At 43.1% G+C, this 17,569-nt stretch overlaps 1 protein-coding gene across 1 annotated transcript in view; it reads left to right on the plus strand.

The window, feature by feature from the left end:
* The window catches only part of LOC144497779 (zinc finger protein 644-like), a 126,170-nt gene that overhangs the window by 102,519 nt on the left and 6,082 nt on the right, over positions 1-17,569 (plus strand). Inside the window, exon 4 of the mRNA XM_078219216.1 lies at positions 5,353-8,561. Coding sequence (XP_078075342.1) covers positions 5,353-8,561 — 3,209 coding nt within the window. The remainder of the gene's footprint in view (positions 1-5,352; positions 8,562-17,569) is intronic.

Consider the following 17,569-nt stretch of genomic DNA (forward strand, 5'->3'; position numbering starts at 1 on the left):
GAAAAACCCCATAGATGGTGGAGGGGGGTGGGTGGATTATCTTGACATTTGCTGCAGGCACTCAAGGTCAACTCATGGTCAACTTATCACAGATACTGCAAGATTCTGCCAACATAGAAAATCTCATGATGGAAATAAGACAATTTATTACCAATGGTTGCCATCTTTCAATTCTTTATATTTGAGGCACAAAATTTGAATCTGCAGCATCACTGTTAAGGGTGCTCTCAGTCCCTGAGAGGTCCAAAATGGCGACTGGTGTGTGATGTTTATTGTGGTGTAAGTCATGTCAAATTGGTGAGGCTGTTAGCATACGTGCACTTGATTTCCAGTGGAAGTATTCAGAGTGGCAAATGGGGCGACGATGACCCAGTGGTATTATCACTCGATTATTAATCCAGAAACTCAGCTAATGTTCTGGGGACCCGGGTTCGAATCCCACCATGGCAGCTGGTGGAATTTGAATTCAATAAAAATATCTGGAATTAAGAACCTACTGATGACCATGAACCCATTGTCAATTATCGGAAAAACCCATCTGGTTCACTAATGCCCTTTAGGGAAGGAAATCTGCCATCCTCATCTGGTCTGGCCTAAATGCGACTCCAGAGCCACAGCAATGTGGTTGACTCCCAACTGCAACTCTCAGGCAACTAGGGATGGTCAATAAATGCTGGCCAGCCAGCGACGCCCATGTCCCACAAATTAATTTTTTTAAAATCAAGATGTCAGTACTGCTATTTTGGAGTTCAAGTTTCCAACTAACATGGTCTCCTTCATCACACATGACTGAGCAAGCATTCAGAAGCCTCCCTTCTCCCATGGTGTGTCGTTTCCAGATCATGATGTGGAGAAGCTGGTGTGAACAAGATGAGAGGTCTCACAACCTCTCTTCCTAACTGTCCTGTTTTGACACCATGATTATGTATGATGATCTCTCTGCCTGAATTAGTTTGCATAGTGGTTAGCACAAGCCTACTCTGATTATTTGTAAATTATTGGTTCTTAAATCATCCCTTCATTTGTTACAAAGCCTGTTGACACTTTACACATACTGATTATACTCAACTGCTTGCATTTATCTATTAGCACTCGTCATTATCTGTAAAGATTTGCTATTCAGCCGGCTTGCACTGCCTGTACTTATTCTTTGATACTCTTGATTACCTGAGAGTGTCGGCCTTTCGTCACACTGCCTATATATCCTGCGCCTGCGTGCCTCTCTCCATCTCACCTGATGAAGGAGCAGCGCTCCAAAAGCTTGTGATTTCAAATAAACCTGGTGTTGTGTGACCTCTCATCATTTCCAGCTCAGAATCAGTTGTCAATTGACTTTTCAGCCTCTGCTCCAGCCATAATGCCCCTCCTCTTTTAAGAGATGTTGTAACTAATGCAAGCTAGCTTCTTTTAACTGATGCTAACCTCTCGCAATTTTGGGCACCCTACTGAGAATTGCCAAATTGCTGTCTGTACAGGCAGCATGAAGTTGGCATGCAGCCTGTATTGGAAGTAATGGATGCAGGTTAATTGAACATCATGATCCCTAAGCTCCATTTTGGGGGATTATTGAATTTGTGGCCGTGGAAAATTATGGCTGTTGACTCCTCCCTCAATATTCTGGGGTGCATATCACCTGTATCACCTGACTTTCAATACCATTTCCTGTTGAATATTTACCTTGCTTCATGGCTCTTCTATAGCCTCCACAGATACCCCTACAATTCTGCGTTCACCTTTTTCTGTAAAAACTGAACTGAGGTGCCTGCCATTCTTTCACTTTGACGAATAAGCTTTCTTGCTTCCAAAGGGGTCCGTACCATCTTTGGCTGCCCTTAGTTCTTTTTTAAAGAAACCCTTGATATTTCATTTAATGTTGACTGCCAGTCGGCCTTCAACCCTTTTAGCCTTCCTATTGCTCCTGTTTGTTTCAGTTTGTTTTCTTTAACTATCCTCCTTCGGTCAAATACTCAGTGTTCCAGCAATGGTAGAATTCAGTTGTTTCATCTTGTAATTAATTGAAGAGTCTTCCAACTCGCCATATTCTCCTGATTATCTCGTTCAGCTTGAGGCAGTTTGTTTTTGCTATGTGTAGATGGGACCCGTTCTTCACCTCATTGGCTCTTTGAGACACCAGCTGCAATCTACTGTTCATAGTAATGTCAGTTTGATTATTTATGCTCTACAAATATCCTGCTGTTATTTTGGTAAAGACTGATGGGGAGAGAAGCAGAAAGAAAAATACTAGCTTCAACAACCATACTGTTTGAACTTGTCCTCAGTTTTAGTCTGAGCTATAAATTCATGAAAATCCAAACTACTTTGTTACAAAGGCTTTTAATAAAGGTAGTTCAGTGTACTTTTGTCCCACCATGTCTTGGTGTCTTTGAGAGAATTGTTGTGGCAGGTTGGAGCATTTTTCAGAACAAAGATGGGTTTTAATGATCGTCAGAGAAGATGAGAATTGTGTGTTATCATGTAGCTTCCTAATTTTTAATTTATTCCTCAGGATGTGAAAGTTTTTGTTTTGTCATGAACATTGTAATGTGCAGTTTAATCCTGATCTTTTTTAAACATTGTTTAAGAATATGTGCAATATTGAATAACAAACTTTTGAAATGCCATGTTTTTCTAATTATCTGTGCAACATTGACTTGTTGAGGGGTTTTTTAAGTGTTTACATTTATTGTCCTTAATTTTGTTGAATTATTTTATCATTTTATGTAGGCATTCTTTGTTGGGGTTCTAATTCAAAAATGTTAGCCAACAGTAAGCGCAGACAATGTTCCTTATTTACACATTTTCAATTTAATATTAGAGGAATATTCCATCATAAATGATGATTAGAGAACAAAAAATGGGCAGCATAGCACTGATGACAGAAAGGTTGTACTTAATCTGTATTACTAAATGACCCAGGAAGCTTGCTCAAAGGGATTACAGAATAATTATGTTAATATGCAATTATCACCTCATTTTTTCTGCAGTAACCTCAAGATGTAGTGCAATATGGGTGTTATAGCAAGTGCTGATAGTTTGCAAAAATACTGACATTTGAGATTTCTAAGGAAAGTCAATAAGGATAGCTTCATTATGGTCTTTTATCATAATGAAAGAAAATGTCTGACCTTTTATGTACATGTTTTGTTCCTGGGCATGATTTTTATATTAGTGAATACAATACAGCTTTAAAGCAAGGTATCCACGTGCAATATTATGTTGAATTTTACAAAATGATTTTTAAAATCTGGATTAAACTTCACAATATAATGTTCATTATGTTAGCGAGATCATGACAAAACAACAGTTTTTCTATCCTGAGAATAAAAAAACACTTCCATTAGGAAGCTACATGATGATGCACAATGTTCATCTATGTTCATTGTTTTAAACAATACTTTTACGTTGTAATTTGTACATTTAAAGGCTTGTCAAACACTCCTAATAATGAGGGTACAAAGAATTTGTACTGTTTTATGCTTAAGTGGCACCGGAATCTTAATTTTGTCAATTTTGCTGAGCTTACAAAATTTAATCGGGTGTTTTCGTTTAGGACATTGATCTATAAGCACATAAGGCTGTGCAGTTAAAGGACTTGGATGTGCTGTTTCTATGTAACTTGTAGAGAGGGCTCTTAATAGAATACTTTTAATAATTAGAACCACAATTTGAGACCATTCGTGATATTGTAAGGATTTGCTATCCTGCTGTTCAGTGGGTACCATTGAAGTTTGCTTTAAATGGGAAACGTCTGTTCTTTCTTTGAACCCCTAACACCAGAACAGATGGGTAGAATATGGAGCACGGAAGGTTTTACCTCTGAGGTGGTAACAGTGAAGCCACCACTCATTAACACTGAATTTACCACTTCGTTAGCAACGTTGCTTCCTGTTGAGAAAAGCTAGTACAGGTACAGCATATTAAATTAACTGAGCATACATTTGGCTATGGATCTTGGACACCAGAGTCATTTTGAAATTAAAGCTTTCACCATTTCTGAGTGTTGCAGCTGGTTTTAAATGCTTGTTATTTTTTGTCTGTTTGATTACAAATTAAATGAGAGCTTTTGGAAGGAAGGATGTGTTATAAAACTCCCAGTGCTCACTGTCACAGCAATTAATTTTACAGCACTTGTTCTGTACAGGTTGCTCATATTGATTAAAATCAGTTAAGGTAAATGAGACAAACATTATAGCATTTCCAGGCTTGTTTTCCTATTCATTGACATTTTCAGTCGTGATTCTTAGCACCTGTTTGTACGTGCCCACCCCTTAGCTTCTGCTGCGTATTTAACACAGAGACTCATGCTGGGAACTGTTTTAGCACCATTTTAGAGTGATAACATTGAATATGATCTCATTGGAAGTGTATTTTGTTCCCATGGAAATTGGTCAATTTTAGCAGCAGCTGAGAGTTTTGAAGGGGAAACAGGAAGGTTGTAACTAAAATGTGTGGAATCTTGATTCTTCACACATAATTAAAGTTCCCAGTATTTGAGAAAGACAGCAGGAATCGTTTTTCTTCAGCAACAGACAAGATGTAGATGTAATAGATGTTGAAACCACTAATCTCTTGGTTGATGAAGCAGTTGCACCTTTAATTCAAAGTTGATTTAGATCTTTATAATAATTTCAGTCGTGCAGTTAATCTTACGTAAAAATATTGTAAATAAAATATAATTGTCTATTTTAAGTATTCAGTTGAGCTGTGTTTGAATAATATAATTGAGTTTATTCTAGAGATTTAGAATGATTTGCTAACCGTGGAGTTGTAAAGGTTAAATTTGTTTCATAATTCACAAGTACTTATTTCATATCGTACATGGTGCTCATTTCATTGCAAGTAGAAATCTGCAGCTTAAATTCATTTAATTTGTACCTGACATTGTTTAACATGGTTGGCATTGTTCTTCAAAATATGTTCTCTCTTTTTAGATGCATGTAGAAATATACAAATGGAATTAAAAGTTTAACCAGCTCTTAGTGTTTTAGTTAACATTTATATTTGTGATGTAGATTGGATACCAGGTATGGTCAAAGCCTTTCGGCTGTAAACTTTATTTTAGTAATCTGCATTGTAGATGTGTTTTATTACATCCTTCCAGAAAGGGCCTGCCTTGAGCCTCTACAATGCTGTAACCCCAAGTTAAATTAAGGCAACCTGCATGTATGCATAATTTTATTACTAATAAACTTTTATGATTGTATTTTTCTATGCCAGCAGCAGCCACTCTAATTTTAAATGGTGTTGAATTTCAAGAGAATCATTGTTACTAAAATTGATGTCTAAATGATTAGGTTATATTTTGTATATGTACAAATGTTGTAACTTAATTTCTCTTTTTATGACTTTCAGGATTAACAAAATTGAAGGCTCTGAATCCAAGATGCTTAATGCAGATAGTGGGAAGACCCATATTAATTCTCACGGTGCTAAAGGCGAATTTGGAGATGAGAACAAAATCTCATCAACTGCTGTTACTACTAGTATACCTCAGACCTTAACAGAGAATCAAATGTCAGTTCCAAAAAGCAATACTTTAAGCTTGTCTAAACATCTGTCCAGGGATAGTCCTGTAAAAGCCTTAAGTGGAGCCCAGCAGACTGCATTTATACAAACTGGTGCTCCTACTGTTTCAAATGCAAAATTTACCTTGCCTATAGGAACTGCTGTGAGGGAGCCAGTTCTACAGCTCTCTACAACTAAATCTTCCATTGCAAAGCAGCCTGATGTTTCTTTAAGTATTTCTCAATCCTTGTGCCAGTCAGTTGCAGCTTCTAGCTCATCATCTCGCTTTGTTCAATCTGTTCAGGTTCCGACATTGTCTGGTACATCAAATAAAGTTCAGACATTAGCACCAGCCCCAGTTCTGTTACTGGTCCCCAATTTAGTGCCTTTTCAGGGCCAAGTTAATACACAGCCTAAAATGCTGAGTCCTTTGCCAATAGTGGATCACAAATGTATAGTTCAGTCGAATGGTGCTTCTACAAGTCAATTGTTGTATTGTACAAAAAATGAAAATCCAAGAGATAATAGAGGACAAATGAAGAGAAAAGGCGGTTTAAGTTCTTCAGAAATTCATGGGGGTGAATCAGAAACTTTAAATGATGGCTTAAACTGGGACCCTGAAAAAGAATTCATGCAGTTTTTGCTAACAAAAGAAAAGGATGATGATCGGACTGTTCACGTTGATAGAAGTTCCCAAGCCCAACCAAATCTACCCTTTGGAAGAAAAAGAAAACGAAAAATGGACATTGTTCAGATGGTAGATTTCTCTGAGCTAGAAAATGCAGATACACACCTTGCATCTAAAAAGACTGCTGTTACTTTAGATGGGATGGAAAACAGTGAAACAAAAGTTTCAGTTGTCAAACCAAAATACTTTCCTGCAAAAAAGAACCTCGTTGGCGAGACAGGATCAAATCTTCCCAAAGAAACGGTGGAAGCGATTAAACAGTTAATCTTTAGTGATTATAAGCTTCCAGTCAAAAACTTAGAAGCAGCTAGAACAAGTGCACCTACAGCCACTTATGTAGAAGAAGCTTCACCATTTGGTTCAACAGTTTTCCCACCAGGAAGTGTTATGCAGATAGATGATGTACAAACTGGATCTGAATCGCCATCAGATGACGAAACTGAGACAGAACCATCATTTTACCCCTGCACAAAATGCAATGTGAATTTCAGAGAAAAGAAACATTTGCAGAGGCACATGATTTATCACTTAGAAGGACACAGTAAAACAAATATGCCAAGACCATATATATGTAAAGAGTGTGGAATTGCATTTCGTGACCGTGCACCACTCCAAAAGCACAGGAGCCTTCATCAAGAAAAAAGAGAGAGGTTGATGGAGGAGATCCGTGAGCTCCGCACTTTTCAGGATGAAGGCCGGAATGCAAAATTACAGTGTCCGCAGTGTGTTTTTGGAACAAACTGTCCTAAAACATTTGTGCAGCATGCTAAGACACATGAAAAGGACAAAAGATACTACTGCTGTGATAAGTGCAACTTCATGGCAGCATCAGTGGATGAACTTGAAGGTCATCAAATTTATATTCATGATGCAGTTATTAACAAGTCCAGTCAAAAAGCTTTAAAAGGTGTATCATTAGAAAATTTATTAAATCACTGTAAATCAGGAGGTGTATATGTGTGCAGCAAATGCCCTTTTACTACACCAGCTCGGAGTATTTTTAAAAAGCATGTCAAATACTTGCATCAGCGACTTTACCACGTTCAGCATAAAAACGAACATGGAACAAAGGTACCTGGCTTCAGCTCGAAACCATTTAATTTGGTGAGGAGCAATAAGACTACATCTCAGCAATCTGAATACCTAAACAAATTTGTCATAAGGCGAGACATAAAGAGGGATTTTGAAATACCTGACACCCTGGGGAATTCCTCTGCATTGTACAGCAAGGTCTGTGATAATGCTGGTACACAGAAGCCATGCTATATAGCCACAAAAAAGATACATCACTCATCTGATTCTGTGCTGGATTATAGTAAATCTTCAACAAAGATTGTGACAGGATTAAACACTGGTAATGAAAAGAATAGCTTCCTACAGCAAGTGCATTTTAGAAAGCAGGAAGAGATTGATGTCGAAAGAAACAATGCAATCCCATTGTTGAAAGATCATCAGATTTATGGGAAATCTAAAAATGGTGTAGGGATAGTAAAAGACTTGAGTCCCGTATCTACATTAACAGAAACTAACCACACAGATGTAGAACATACCTTGGATCTTGATGAAGAAATATCAGAAGAAACAGAACTTACCGATGCTGGAGCTATTTCGGTTAGAAAATCTGTTAAGGATATCATGGTTAGTGTCTCCGTAGACAATGATATTTTGGATCAATATCCAGATGTGTTTCACAAAGCGCCTGTTGTGGTTTTAAATAAACTTGAGCCATGTGTAAATGCATTAGAATGTGATGGTGAAGAAAACATACCTGAAAGTGATATTTTTGAAACTAGTAACTGTGTGGATGATGTTACGCCAGTGACTATTACTGAAAATGATTTTAATGTTGATAAACAAACTCATTACTTCAGTAGTACTGAAGTACAAATACTTGACGAAAATGGCATTGATGATGATTTTGATACTTATGATGAGAGTGATGACGACGATGATTTTGATGATTTTGATAATGACATTCATGATTATGGCAACAATGACTATGGTAACCAAAGCCTTTACTCTACAGAGTATCAAGATGCTGCCCACAACCATTTTATTAATGAAGATTTTCATTTTAATAATGATGCTAGATGTATAGATGTTATGGATCCAGTTCTTTATCAACATGATGCTCCACTTAATATAACCTACAATTGGACTGATTTTCATACTGAGAAGAGACCGTGCCCTTACTGTCCAGCTGTATTTGACACTGGAGTTGGCTTGTCAAATCATGTGCGAGGACATCTTTATAGAGTTGGCTTAACTTATGATGCTCGTCATCTGGTTCCACCAGAGCAAATAGCATCCAGTGACAAGAGACGTCGTATCAAAAAAAATGATGCTCCTGTTAGGAGAATAAAGAAAGGTAAGCTTCATTTATTTCTGTATGTAGTACAATTCGTAGGAGTTGGGTAAGCTTTTATGAATTTTTTGACTGTGAAATGCAACATATTAGAGATATATTAACTATATCAAGAAAACAAGTAGACAAAAGTCTTCAGGCCGAGGAGATCGGTGAAGAACACAAAACAATTGAAGTACAAGTATCTGATGCCAACAGATGGAGAAAAGCTGCAATAAAAGAAATGTTATTTAATTAAATAAAAGATGTGTATACCCTCTGCCCCCACAATAAGGGGCAAACCAAATTCCCACTGGGATTTAATCGACCTTTTGAGGACGCCATGAATCCACCCCTGATTTCATAACATGCAGAATGACCTTCCTTGCAATAACCCTCAAATGTGTTATTCAACATTACTCGCAATGTTGCACATTAGTACCTGGAGCATTGTGCTGGAATGCTGAAATGTAACATTGAGTTGCATGAAATAACGCATCTATTACTCTTGAGATTATAAGGTACCTTTGGAAAAGGCTGTGATTAACTGGCACTGAGAACTTTTCTGACCCTGTTGATATATTGATGTCGGTTCAGGTAGCACAAAGGGATAGACTTGAAAGAAGAGTATGTCAATCTTCTAAGTGCACATTGAGAACTTATACAAAGTATCTAGTGTCAAAACGTGTATTGAAGGCAGCTAATATGTTTGGCAATGGCTTCAGTTAGTTGGTGAGACTACAAATGGGTCAACATATCCCTTTGAAATAAAAAGGAACTGAAAGATGGACAACATTCATCTTCTATCTTTCATCTGATCTATGCCAATGGAGATTCATTCTGGCACATAGCAAACTAGAACTATCCAGCAATTAACAACATGACCATGACCTGTAACTCCATTCCCTTTTAGAAAAGTGGCAGTACTTGGAACAAAGCAACATTTAAGAACAAGAAAAGTTTTACAAGCGTGTCCCTTTTTGGTCCCAATGTTTCTCTAGAAACATCTCTTCAGTCCATTGGTACAGTCTGCATCAGTGGCTTTCTCTCTACAATTCTCTTGCCACCTGGAAGTTTAAATGATTCTATTTTACTATACTAAACGATTTCTCTGAATTAATTTTGTCAGTTTGTTTCATGAATTTTTTTGTAATTTACCATGCACTTATTAACTGCTGCATACCTGTTTGCAAATCTGATTCTGATCCCTTTTTTAAAAAAATGCTTTAAATTGAAAACATCCAAAATATGATTGGTGTTCAGGAGGGATATTGAGAGGAATCCTGATAATCAAAGATGTGGGCCTCGTTGTTGACCTAGCTGGATAACCCAGCAATTCTGAAGTCACACACAGATCAAATAAATTTTAGTTGAATCACTGGGTTGTGTTGTTTGTAGTCTCAACTGGGACAGCAGTTTGAGTACTATAGTTGATTTCACTGCTTCTTAAGAGGGAGGGTAAGCCAAGAGCTCCTTTTTTCTAATCCGTATCCAGCCACTCTTAGTGGAAGTGCGTGAGTATAGACATACAAAAACAAAATTGTGTTCAACTATAATGCTGGTTGTAATAGCACTGCCAGGTTCCCTGAGGAGTGTCCATTAGCTGTTTGCGTCAAGAATTTGAGAACAACTAGAACCATAATTCAAGAAGGAGAAGAGGCAAAAGATGCACAAAAAGGGTAGAAAATTGTTGGCTGTAACCATTTCCTACTTGTTGTGAGTGGTTTTCCTGTCAAAAGGCAGTAAAGCTAAAACGGTAAAACAATTTTCTTACAGCCCTTTCAGCTTCATGAAGATAATTAAAAGCTTTCTGGAGGCAAAAAACGTAATTTTGTGAAGAGGAATGCTGTGCTGCTGGAGATTCATTCTTTTCGGTAAATCAGAAAAGGAAACACGTTGAGTGTTGCTAAAGCATCAGTCAACAGTACAATTATTGTAACAGGGAACAAAGAAATGGCTGAGGAACTAAATTCATTTTTTGCTTCTGTCTTCACAAAGACATGAATAACGTACCAGAAGTTCTGAGAAATACAACTTTTAGTCAGGACCCAAAGGAAATTGTTATTAGTAGTGAAATGAATGAGGTTGAAGGTGGCTAAATCTCCAGGACTTGATAGTCTTCATAAGAACATAAGAAATAGGAGCAGGAGTAGGCCATCTAGCCCCTCGAGCCTGCCCCGCCATTCAATAAGATCATGGCTGATCTGACGTGGATCAGTACCACTTACCCGCCTGATCCCCATAACCCTTAATTCCCTTACCGCTCAGGAATCCATCCATCCGCGCTTTAAACATATTCAGCGAGGTAGCCTCCACCACCTCAGTGGGCAGAGAATTCCAGAGATTCACCACCCTCTGGGAGAAGAAGTTCCTCCTCAACTCTGTCTTAAACCGACCCCCCTTTATTTTGAGGCTGTGTCCTCTAGTTTTAACTTCCTTACTAAGTGGAAAGAATCTCTCCGCCTCCACCCTATCCAGCCCCCGCATTATCTTATAAGTCTCCATGAGATCCCCCCTCATCCTTCTAAACTCCAACGAGTACAAACCCAATCTCCTCAGCCTCTCCTCATAATCCAAACCCCTCATCTCCGGTATCAACCTGGTGAACCTTCTCTGCACTCCCTCCAATGCCAATATATCCTTCCTCATATAAGGGGACCAATACTGCACACAGTATTCCAGCTGCGGCCTCACCAATGCCCTGTACAGGTGCATCAAGACATCCCTGCTTTTATATTCTATCCCCCTCGCAATATAGGCCAACATCCCATTTGCCTTCTTGATCACCTGTTGTACCTGCAGACTGGGCTTTTGCGTCTCATGCACAAGGACCCCCAGGTCCCTTTGCACGGTAGCATGTTTTAATTTGTTTCCATTGAGATAGTAATCCCATTTGTTATTATTTCCTCCAAAGTGTAAAACCTCGCATTTATCAACGTTATACTCCATTTGCCATATCCTCGCCCACTCACTCAGCCTGTCCAAATCTCTCTGCAGATCTTCTCCGTCCTCCACACGATTCACTTTTCCACTTATCTTTGTGTCGTCTGCAAACTTCGTTACCCTACACTCCGTCCCCTCCTCCAGATCATCTATATAAATGGTAAACAGTTGCGGCCCGAGTACCGATCCCTGCGGCACGCCACTAGTTACCTTCCTCCAACCGGAAAAACACCCATTTATTCCGACTCTTTGCTTCCTGTCGGATAGCCAGTCCCCAATCCACTTTAACACACTACCCCCAACTCCGTGTGCCCTAATCTTCTTCAGCAGCCTTTTATGGTGCACCTTATCAAACGCCTTTTGGAAATCCAAAAACACCGCATCCACCGGTTCTCCTCCATCAACCGCCCTCGTCACATCTTCATAAAAATCCAACATGTTCGTCAAGCACGACTTTCCCCTCATGAATCCATGCTGCGTCTGATTGATCGAACCATTTCTATCCAGATGCCCTGCTATCTCCTCTTTAATAATGGATTCCAGCATTTTCCCTACTACAGACGTTAAGCTGACCGGCCTATAGTTACCCGCCTTTTGTCTCCTTCCTTTTTTCATCGCAGAGTACTTCAGGAAGTGGCCTAGAAGTAGTAGATCCATTAGTGATAATTTTCCAAAATTCTTTGGACTATGGACTGGTTCCGAAAAATTGGAGGGTTGCTGATGTATGCCCACTATTCAGAAAGGGAGAGAAAACGGGGAACTATAGACCAGTGAGCCTAACATCAGTAGGAGGGAAGTTGCTTGAGTCCATTATCAATAATTTCATTGCACAGCATTTGGAAAGCAGTGCCACAGTCAGACTAAGTCAGCATGGATTTACGAAAGGGAAGTCATGCTTGACAAATCTACCGGATTTCTTTGAGGGTGTAACCAGTAGAGTTGACCAGGGAGAACTAGTTGATGTGGTTTATTTAGACTTTCAGAAGGCTTTCAACAAAGTCTCACATAGCCGATTACAATGTAAAGTTAAAGTGTGTGGGATTGCGGGTAGTGTCTTGAAATGGATAGAAAGCTGATTAGCAGACAGGAAGCAAAAAGAGTTGGAATAAATGGGTCTTTTTCTGATTGGCAGGCAATGATTAATGGTGTACTGCAGGATTCTGTGCTCGGACCCCAACTGTTCATGTGCCTGAATGATTTGGATGAGGGAACTAAACGTATTATCTCCAAATTTACAAATGATACGAAGTTGGGTGGGAGGGTGAGCTGTGAGGAGGATGCAGAGATGCTTTTGCATGAGTTGGGCAAGCTGAATAAGTGGGCATATGCATGGCAGATGAAGTATAATATAGATAAATGTGAGGTTATGCACTTTGAAAGCAAAAATTGGAAGGCCGATAATTATTTGAATGAGTAAATTGAGAGAAGTGGATATTCAGCATCCTTGGGTATCAGTTGCTGGAAGTGAGTGCACAGGTACAGCAGGCAGTAAAGAAGGCGAGTGGTATGTTGGCCTTCATAGCAAGAGGATTTGAGTATAGGAATAGGGATGTTTTACTGCACTTATATAGGGTGTTGGTGAGACCACACCTGGAGTATTGTATGCAGTCTTGGTGTGCTCATCTGAGGAAGGATGTTCTTGCTGCAGAGGGAGTGCGGCGAAGGTTTACCAGGCTGATTCCTGGGATGGCAGAACTGTCATATGAAAGACTAAATTGGTTAGGATTATATTCATTGGAGTTTAGAAGAGTGAGAGGGGCTCTCATAGAAACTTATAAAATTCTAGCAGGATTAGACTCTGGGTAGATTCAGAAAAAACGTTCCCACTGGGGGTCAAAGTTTGAGGATAAGGGGTAAACCTTTTAGGACTGAGGTGAGGAGAAATCTCTTCACCCAGAGAGTGGTGGATCTGTAGAATTCACTACCACAAAGTGGTTGAGGCAAAAATGTTGTGTGATTTCAAGAAGAAATTAGATATAGCTCTTGGGGCAAAAGGGATTGGGGATATGAGGGCAGGTGGGATGAGGGTATTGAATTTGATGATCAGCAATGATAATGAATGGTGGAACAGGCTTGAAGGGCCCAGTGGCCTATTCCTGCTTCTATTTTCTATGTATGTTTCTATATATTAAATGTGATTAAACTATTGGGAAAAGGGTGTGAAAGATACAAAATGTACCTCAGTTAGAGTTGTGAATATCAGAATTGAAGATAAAATTTCCAGACTTGCGGACACCAACCCCAGCTTTGTGCACTGCTGAGAAATCAGATTGCTTGTACCCAATGGAGAAAAAAAAAATCTCTACTTGGAGAGGATGCAATAACATTTCTGCAGGTGAAGATCAGCAAAATGCATCCCTGAAATTTGACTTTTTCTATCATGGGATGTGGACATGAAAGGGGTCACCAACAGTGTTATCAAGCAGCACTTACTCAGCAATAACCTGCTCAGGGATGCTCAGTTTGGGTTCTGTTAGGGTCACTCAGCCCAGACCTCAGTACAGCCTTGGTTCAAACATGGACAAAAGAGCTGAATGTCAGAGGTGAGGTGAGAGTGACTGGCCTTGACGTCAAGGCTGCATTTGACCCAGTATCAAGAAACCCTAGCAAAACTGGCGTCAATTGAAATTGGGGGGAAAAAAACTGTGCTGGTTGGAGTTGTACCTGGCACAAAGCAAGATGGTTAATCATCTCTCCTCCAGGACATCACTGCAGGAGTTCCCCAGAGTAGTGTTCCAGGCCCAACCATCTTCAGCTGCTTCATCAATGATCTTCCCTCCGTCATAAGGTCAGAGGTGGGGATGTTTGCTGATGACTGCACAATGTTCAGCACCATCATATCTCAAAAAACTGAAGCAGTTCATGTCCAAGTGCATCAAGACCATGAAAGTACCCTGGCTCGGGCTTACATGTGGCAAGTAACAGCTGCACCACTCAAGTGCCAGGCAATGACCATCTCCAACAAGGGAGGATCTAACCATCGCCCCTTGACATTCAATGGCGCTACCATCGCTGAATCCCCCACTATCCACATCCTGGGGGTTAGTGTTGACCAGAAGTGAAGTGGAATAGTCATATAAATACTATGGCTACTGGAGCAGGTCAAAAGCTAGGAATTCTGCTGCCGTTGTAGGTTGATGGTGGAGGGAGTGAATGTTTAAGCTGGTGGGTGGGGTAACAATCAAGCAGGATGCTTTGACCTGGATGGTGTCGAGCTTCAAGAGAATTGTTGGAGTTACATTCAGCTATGCCAGTGGAGAAATTTCCATCATTAATCCTGATTTGTGCTTTGTAGATGGTGGACAGGCTTTGGGAGTCAGGAAGTGAGTCGCTCATCTTGGAATTCCCGGCTTCCGGCCTGCTTTTGTAGCCACAATATTTAAAAAGCTGGTCCAGTTACCTTTCCGATCAATGGTAACCCCACCCTTCCAGGATGTTAATTAGTGGGGGATTCAGTGATGATTAATGCCTTTGAATGTCAAGGCATTTTTTATGGTGGAAATGTTACTTGCTATTTATGAGCCCAATTCTGAATGTTGTCCAAGCTCTCGTAACATGTGCATACAGACTGCTTCAGGACCTGGCCAGTAATGAATGGCACTGAATATTGTGCAGTCTTCAGTGAACATCCCCACTTTTGACCTTGTGGAGGGAAAGCCCTTGATGGAGCTGAAAATGGTTGGGCCGAGGACACATTGCAGCAGTGTCCTGGGACTGGGTACATTGGCCTCCAACAACAACAATATCTTTGTTTATGTTAGTGGCGGCACAGTGGTTAGTACTACTGCCTCTCAGCGCCAGGGACCCGGGTTTGATTCCAGCTTTGGGTGACTGTGTGGAATTTGCATGTTCTCCCCACATATGCGTGGGTTTCCTTGGGTGCTCCAGTTTCCTCCCACGGTCCAAAGATATGCAGGTTAGATGGATGAGCATGGGAAATGTATGGGGTTATGGGGATAGGGTGGGAGGTGTCGGCTTGGGTAGGCTGTTTTTCTAGAGAATTGGTGCAGACTCGATATGCCGAATGACTTCTTCCTGCACTGTAAGGATTATATCATTCTACCATAACAAATGGGACATTCTCGCGCTCGCTCTCTCTCTCACGCTCGCTCTCTCTCTCGCGCTCGCGCTCTCTCTCTCGCGCTCGCGCTCTCTCTCTCGCGCTCGCGCTCTCTCTCTCGCGCTCGCGCTCTCTCTCTCGCGCTCTCTCTCTCGCGCTCGCGCTCTCTCTCTCGCGCTCGCGCTCTCTCTCTCGCGCTCGCTCGCTCTCTCTCTCGCGCTCGCTCGCTCTCTCTCGCGCTCGCTTGCTCTCTCTCTCGCGCTCGCTCTCTCTCTCGCGCTCGCTCTCTCTCTCGCGCTCGCTCTCTCTCGCGCTCGCTCTCTCTCTCGCGCTCGCTCTCTCTCGCGCTCGCTCTCTCTCTCGCGCTCGCTCTCTCCGCGCTCGCTCTCTCTCGCTCTCGCTCTCTCTCTCGCGCTCGCTCTCTCTCTCGCGCTCGCTCTCTCTCTCGCGCTCGCTCTCTCTCTCTCGCGCTCGCTCTCTCTCTCTCGCGCTCGCTCTCTCTCTCTCGCGCTCGCTCTCTCTCTCTCGCGCTCGCTCTCTCTCTCGCGCTCGCTCTCTCTCTCTCGCGCTCGCTCTCTCTCTCTCGCGCTCCGCTCTCTCTCTCTCGCGCTCGCTCTCTCTCTCTCGCGCTCGCTCTCTCTCTCTGCGCTCGCTCTCTCTCTCTCGCGCTCGCTCTCTCTCTCTCGCTCTCTCGCGCTCGCTCTCTCTCTCTCGCGCTCTCTCTCGCGCTCGCTCTCTCTCTCGCGCTCGCTCTCTCTCTCGTGCCTCGCTCTCTCTCTCTCGCGCTCGCGCTCTCTCTCTCGCGCTCTCTCTCTCGCGCTCGCGCTCTCTCTCTCGCGCTCGCTCTCTCTCGCGCTCGCGCTCTCTCTCTCGCGCTCGCGCTCTCTCTCTCGCGCTCCTCCGCGCTCGCTCTCTCGCGCTCGCGCTCTCTCTCTCGCGCTCGCGCTCTCTCTCTCGCGCTCGCGCTCTCTCTCTCGCGCTCGCGCTCTCTCTCTCGCGCTCGCGCTCTCTTCTCGCGCTCGCGCTCTCTCTTCGCGCTCGCGCTCTCTCTCGCGCTCGCGCTCTCTCTCTCGCGCTCGCTCGCGCTCTCTCTCTCGCGCTCGCTCTCTCTCTCGCGCTCGCGCTCTCTCGCGCTCGCGCTCTCTCTCGCGCCGCGCTCTCGCTCGCGCGCTCTCTCTCGCGCTCGCGCTCTCTCTCGCGCTCGCTCTCTCTCTCGCGCTCGCTCTCTCTCTCGCGCTCGCTCTCTCTCTCGCGCTCGCTCTCTCTCTCGCGCTCGCTCTCTCTCTCGCGCTCGCTCTCTCTCTCGCGCTCGCTCTCTCTCTCGCGCTCGCTCTCTCTCTCGCGCTCGCTCTCTCTCTCGCGCTCGCTCTCTCTCTCGCGCTCGCTCTCTCTCTCGCGCTCGCTCTCTCTCTCGCGCTCGCTCTCTCTCTCGCGCTCGCTCTCTCTCTCGCGCTCGCTCTCTCTCTCGCGCTCGCTCTCTCTCTCGCGCTCGCTCTCTCTCTCGCGCTCGCTCTCTCTCTCGCGCTCGCTCTCTCTCTCGCGCTCGCTCTCTCTCTCGCGCTCGCTCTCTCTCTCGCGCTCGCTCTCTCTCTCGCGCTCGCTCTCTCTCTCGCGCTCGCTCTCTCTCTCGCGCTCGCTCTCTCTCTCGCGCTCGCTCTCGCGCTCCGCTGCTCTCGCGCTCGCGCTCTCTGCTCTCTCGCGCTCGCTCTCTCTCTCGCGCTCGCTCTCTCTCTCGCGCTCGCTCTCTCTCTCGCGCTCGTCTCGCGCTCGCGCTCTCTCTCTCTCGCGCTCGCTCTCGCGCTCGCGCTCTCTCTCGCGCTCGCGCTCTCTCTCTCGCGCTCGCGCTCTCTCTCGCGCTCGCGCTCTCTCTTCGCGCTCGCCTCTCTCTCTCGCGCTCGCCTCTCTCTCGCGCTCGCTCTCTCTCTCGCGCTCAGCTCGCGCTCTCTCCGCGCTCGCGCTCTCTCTCGCGCTCGCTCTCTCTCTCGCGCTCAGCGCTCTCCTCTCTCGCGCTCGCTCTCTCTCTCGCGTT

This window comes from Mustelus asterias, chromosome 8, assembly GCF_964213995.1.
Source record: "Mustelus asterias chromosome 8, sMusAst1.hap1.1, whole genome shotgun sequence".
Classification (NCBI taxonomy): Eukaryota; Metazoa; Chordata; class Chondrichthyes; order Carcharhiniformes; family Triakidae; genus Mustelus; species Mustelus asterias.